The 6,069-nt window shown below is 47.8% G+C and overlaps 1 protein-coding gene across 2 annotated transcripts in view; it reads left to right on the top strand.

The window, feature by feature from the left end:
• ninl (ninein-like) overlaps positions 1-5,404 on the top strand; it is a 36,636-nt gene extending 31,232 nt beyond the window's left edge. For both annotated transcript variants that reach the window (XM_030748373.1, XM_030748374.1), the window contains 7 exons: positions 74-187; positions 1,608-1,754; positions 1,845-1,994; positions 2,086-2,199; positions 3,431-3,640; positions 4,673-4,786; positions 4,861-5,404. In XM_030748373.1, coding sequence (XP_030604233.1) covers positions 74-187; positions 1,608-1,754; positions 1,845-1,994; positions 2,086-2,199; positions 3,431-3,640; positions 4,673-4,786; positions 4,861-5,052 — 1,041 coding nt within the window. In that variant the 3' untranslated portion in view covers positions 5,053-5,404. The remainder of the gene's footprint in view (positions 1-73; positions 188-1,607; positions 1,755-1,844; positions 1,995-2,085; positions 2,200-3,430; positions 3,641-4,672; positions 4,787-4,860) is intronic.
• The last annotated feature ends 665 nt before the right edge of the window (positions 5,405-6,069 follow it).

Below are 6,069 nucleotides of genomic sequence, written 5' to 3' on the forward strand. Positions count from 1 at the left end.
CCCAGCTCAGAGCTGGGAGGTGTTTCAGACATACCCGCCCTAACCTCGCTGTCTCTCTGCTACGCCTCCTCAGTTGGAGAGCCAGGCGGCGCTGGAGGCGGAGCTTAGCTCTGTGACTCTGAAGCTGCAGTGGGCGGAGGAGGACAAGGCCAAACTGCTGAGAGACGTCGACGACCGAAACACAAAGGTCACTGTCACAACTCAGACTGACATAAAAATATAAGAACAGTAAAAACTGCGTGCAACAGAATGATGACAAAAACATGCAGTTAACCTTCAATTTCAGCAAGACTGGGCCACTGCCGAGGTTTTTGTTTTCATTTAGAGCCACAAGGGACAAAAAGGTGGAGTCCAGATAATTGGTCAGTAAATGTCATTAAAAAGGCTCCAACGGCATAAACATGATGCAGAGGTCCAGTTCAGGGAGGGGAGCTGAGGGGAAGCAGACAGCTAGCAGCTACAGCCACCTGTGTCACCATCCACCTGTCAATCAGAGAGGCCATGCCCCTAATAATTCAATCAGCAGGAGGATGCTGTCATCATACTATCTGTGAGGTTTTTACCTTTCTGGTCTATGGACTCCAAATCCACATGCAGCTGAGCCATGAAATCCTACCTATGAGTTCTTTACTCTTCATGTGCAGCATGATATTCATATTCCTGGATGTTTAGCAGCTTTGTGCTCTTTGGCTGTATTTATCTGAAGTGGAGAGTAAACAACATGGAGGATTTCAGGCTGCTAATGCTATGATAATATATGCTAATCATATGCAGCCTCTTTCTCATGCCTGATTGGCTCAGCCTAATCATGTGATCATACTGGGCTGTGTGATTGGCTATACCTACTTGGCCATTAGTGACTGAAATGGAGAAAGTGTGGATTCCCCATTTCTATCAGCTGACCTCGGTCCCTGAACAGCTGCAGCAGGTGATGGTGAGAAACTTCCAGGTAAAGATCCAGTCTGTTTATAGGAGCATCAGTCCCAGGCTGCAGCCTGATTGGTTAGCCTGTGATGCTGGATTCTGATTGGCTGAGCATCGTCTAACATGTTGGTCAGGGATGACTCGTGGCCATAAATAGTACAGACTCATCATTGAGCAATATTAAAGCCATACCTACTGCTCAGCAATATTGCTCATATGGAAACAATGTGGTTGCCTTATGATATTCCTGTACGTGTACACACACACACACGAGTAAGTTTAGGGCGTGGCCTCCAAATTAGGGCAGAATAGTTTAGTCTGCTGAAGGGTTTCTGTTATTAAACGGGGCTGTAATGTTATCCTGACCTCTACATTTATTTCATATCTTCATTAATCGTGGGAAGATGGGGATCATCAGTGATGGGTGTTGTTGTATCAGCTGTAAACATGTTCATTTCTGCTTTAAAGTTTTAACATGGGACTGACTCACTGCTGGCACCTCTGCTGGACTGCAGAGGAACTGCAGGTTTTGGGGCTTCCTCTTTTTTTTGGCGTAATGTTTCATTTTAAACCTGTTACCTGTGTCACATGATCACCAAACCTTGGTTAGTCTCTGTTTCAGAGGTTTAGTTGAACCTGCTGTAGCTTAAAGTTCAGTCTGACAGACGTTTTCCTGTCTTCAGGTGGAGAAGCTGCAGCAGAGTCTGTTCTCTTTGGAGTCGGAGGCAGAGCTGCTTCGCTCTCAGCTCACCGCCATCAATCAGGAGAAACTCAGCCACGCCCAGGAAGTGACGGAGCTGCAGAGGAAGTTGAAGGACGCTCAGATCAGGGTTAGGTCACATCTTTCCAACATCACCTTGATGCTCTAAAGCAGGCCACAGTGTCCATCGTTCCCCTGATCACACTGCTCCTGTTTTCAGGTGGAGGAGATGGAGGCTGGTGTCAAGAAGCTGATGAAGGAGAAGGAGGAGCTTCGACAGGCCCTTGAGGAGCAGGAGGAGCAGGCCTCTGTCACCCTGCAGAAGGAGACACACAAACTTAGAGTCCAGAACCAGGAGCTCCAACACCAGGTACTCTCCAGGTGCAGCTGAGGGGTGGGGTCTACTCACTGAGTCTTAAAGCTGATTGGTTGATGTGTTTTTTTTTTTTTGTTTTTTTCAGCTTTCAGAGCTGCAGGTGGAAAATGTGAAGGTTCACAAACTGAGCGAAGAGCAGCAGAAGCTGAAGAGCAGACTGACTGAGGTGGAGGCGGCCCGGACCCAGGCTCAGGACCAGGTCTGTGAACTGGATCAGGACTATAGAGAGCTCAGATTTTATGACCAGAAAGGAAAACAGGTGAAATGAGACGAGCCAACAAAATGAGGTGGTGAGCAAGAAAAAGGAAAGAGAAAAAGATGGAAGGAAAAAATAAAATGATGGAGAATAAAAAAAACTGTAGAGATGAACAAGATAAAACGGGAAAGAAGGAAAGACGAAGGACCTGAAACTAAACTAAGTCCACAAGGTGGTAAAACCACGGCAACTTTGGCGACCTGACCAGGAAGTCGTAGCATTTAAGATTTCCTATTTCACGACTCCTGCATGAGTAATTCGATCAGTGTCGCTACCAGTTACGAAAGTTCGACAAAAGGTGTTGTTAGTATAAACACCAGTGAGGTGTCACACGGTGAACTTCACAGGTGAGGCGCTAACAAAGGCAGCTTTCAGTGGTAGAAAGCACTTTTTAAAGACGTTTGCTTCACTGAATCGGCGCCTTTGTTTCATACTGACGACCCGTGTATGAGGTTTCAGACGGTGGACCCGACATCGGTGCTGCCACAAGATGGCGCTGCGAGCGTTCAGGGAAATATGAATGAGACTGAGTTTGCTTCACTTCATCACAATCACTGAATATGTTTCTAAGTGTTGTGCTTCCAAAAATAATTGCATCAATATTTGAGCGTATACAGATGTTTACAAATCAGGTGTTACCCAACATTGGTTTCCATGGAAACCCCAATTTCACTACAATCCTTATGTGCCATAGGGTTTTGTGGGGGGGGGGGGGTGGTTGATGAGCTCAGATGATTTGCTGTGCCAAAAACCTGCAGGGCCAAAGTTTTGTATTTGTTCTGATGACGAATGAAAGAAGTGGACAGGGTTACAAACGAGGCTCGGCCTTAATGACGCTCCTCTGTGATGGATGTTTTAGGTGGCTCCTAACTGAACACGAGATCGGCGTGAGAAATTTGTAGTTTCCAGAGTTTAATGAAACCTCAAAGTTTTGACTCCTCAGACGGTTCAGATCGGATTGTCACAGCGACCCTCAAACAGCGATCTGTGTGTTGGTGTTCCCAGCAGCACATAAAGACATGAAAACACACACACACACTTCAGCTGCATTTACTTAAAACTTTTTAAAGCAGCTTTGGAGCAAGTCAAACAGGCAAAGGGAGAAAGCATACAATGTTTTCTCAGCCTGGATCAGTCTCAGCGGCCACCTTAAAAAATCGTGGCGTCTGTGCAGGCGGTGCGAGCGGACGCCGCCCTCAGCGTGGTGCAAGCGCAGCACCTGCGGCAGCTGCAGAAGCTGCAGGAGCAAACGGACGGTGGCTGCAAGGAGCAGATGGAGTTGCTGCGGGTGCAGCTGGTGGAGGAGCAGACGAGGAGTCAGAAGCTGGAGGAGACCCTGAGGCTGCAGGAGCAGAAGAGCAGCTCTCAGATCACCATGAAGCAGGTAGGTCATAGGTCAAAGGTTGCCCTAAACCTGCTCTCTGCTATGGGGTTCACCTATTAAACACTTTTCAATATCTGAAAGTAGTTCAAAAGCAGTCTTTGGACTGACGTCTGTGTGAAGGACTCCAAATCCAAACAGTGACGTTCCAAACGTTAGTGGTACGAGCGAACTTGGGCCAAACGTTAGCAGTAATAACAATAAATAATACATTTTATTTGTAAGAACCTTTCAAACACCCAAACACACTTCACAGAAGAAAAACAAAAGAACAGAATTCAATTGACCGGGACCTAAGCGAGGAGGCGCTCTAAACAGGTGAGTTTTGAGTTTGAAGATAGAGAGTCAATATTATTATTCCACTGTCGGGGATCGGAGCGAGAAAAGCTCTGTTCCCTGTGGTGCTGAGGCGGGCAGGGGGTACACCAAGGCAGATGGAAGAAGAACAAAGGAAGTGGGAGGAGGAGGCGATGAGAAGATCAGATAGATGGTGGGGGCCAGGTTGTGGCTTGAATGTATTCAGAAGAATTTTTAATTGAATTCAGAATTGAACTGGGAGTCTGCAGCTGCTGTAGGACTGGGGCGATGTGGTGAAATGAGGGGGTTTTAGTGTTGATGTGGTCCAGACGTTAGCAGTATGAGCTAACGCGGTCCTAGAAACAGAGTCCACGGATCACTGATGTCACCAAACGAGCAGGTGACGAGCATTTTTAAACTTGCTGAAAAGGTGCTTTGATTCAGGGCTCTGATTGGCTTTTTAACCTGTGAAGGTTGGATTCATTTTGAGGAGCACTGACTGTGGAAAAACATTTCCTCTTTCTTCACCTGGGTCCCAGGTCTTGGAGGCTCCGCCTCTTTGGTGTGAGTCAGAGGCTGCAGCTCCACCACACACACTGTGACAGCCTCATCCAGCCCGCTGCTGTTTTTATGGAGGGCTGGAAGCCCCAATGGGCCTCAGCAGATGGAGGCTAAAGTCTGATTTATGGCACTGCATTAAAGCCCTAAATCAGTGTGTTTTTGTGCGTTTGTGTTCAGGATCAGTACGAGAAGGCCATGGCGGCCCTGCAGCAGAGGATGGAGGACCTGGAGACAAAACTGAAGGGCGTCCGTCTGGTCCTGCAGGAGAAGGTCCAGCAGCTCAAAGAGCAGGTGAGTGCTGCAGCAGCTTCTCCGCCGTCTGCACATGTTTGGCCGAATTTTGAGCTGTCCCTGTTTCCCCGCAGCTGGCGAAGAACACCAAGTCGAGCGCACTGCTGAAGGACCTGTACTTGGAGAACTCGCAGCTGATGAAGGCGCTGCAGGTTACCGAGCAGCGGCAGAAACGTGCAGAGAAGAAGAACTTCCTACTGGAGGAGAAGATCGGGGCTCTCAACAAGCTGCTGAGGGAGATCGTCCCAGCATCGCTCGCCACATAACCACGCCCCTGACACGGAAGCAGGTTCGGCGCGCACATTCAGGGCTTAGCTTAGCAGGGCGGACACTGAGGCCACACCGAGAAAAGGTGCAACGCTCTAATCACGAAGCAGCAGTGACGGCCTCCACGTTCTCCAATCAAGCTTCCAGATTTCAGGTAGAGGAGGTCCCAACAGGTGGTGGGTGGGGCCTTTGAGTCATTGCCATCCTCACCTGCACCGTACTCTGCGTGATGTTTGTGTCTCCTTACTGAAACTGCTTTCTCTCACTCACACTCACACACACACACACACAGTTGCAGTATTAACTCGTTTCTGTTTTTGCATCGTTGGAATAAAGTTTTAGTCTCTTTCAGTCACATCTCCTCAGTGACTCCGCCTCCCCCACCTGATTAGTCTCTTTCTCACACACACACATACACACACGCACACACACACACACGTGCGGTGTATGAAGTAATACATTAAATTATATTTTTTATCACTGATCGTCTTTCTTCATTTTTAGTCTGACAGTGAAATAAGTTTCAGTGTCAAACATGCGGCTCAGGGGCCAGAACCGGCCTGCCTGAGTGTCCGCTCGGGTCCAATGGCCTCGGGCTGTGTGGATGGAGGTCTTTGATGGCTTCACTTTACTGCACAGGTGTGAAAATGTCTCAAAGTTTTTAGCTTGTAGAAATTTGGCACCATCTTAACATGATGAGGACGTCCTGATGATGTTCAGGGAGACTGAGATGTTTTTATACCTGAACTAATTTAAAGTCTGAAGCTGAGCATGAATAAGGAAACTTTGTGGCCTGTGGACACAGAAGATGATTGACTGGAAGATCGACCGTGGAACAATCCTCAGATCTCGGAGACTCGTGGGTTAGCAGGTGTCTCAGATCACCATGGTAACTGATGGCGCAGGTTGTGTCCAATCAGCTGATGGTTTTGTTTCTATGCGCACCTGGGATTCTCCTGCTCTAATGACACCAAGCAGGAAGTTACCTGCTTTCAAAATAAAGGCTTTTTTTAAAA

Source organism: Archocentrus centrarchus, chromosome 15, assembly GCF_007364275.1.
Source record: "Archocentrus centrarchus isolate MPI-CPG fArcCen1 chromosome 15, fArcCen1, whole genome shotgun sequence".
NCBI lineage: Eukaryota > Metazoa > Chordata > Actinopteri > Cichliformes > Cichlidae > Archocentrus > Archocentrus centrarchus.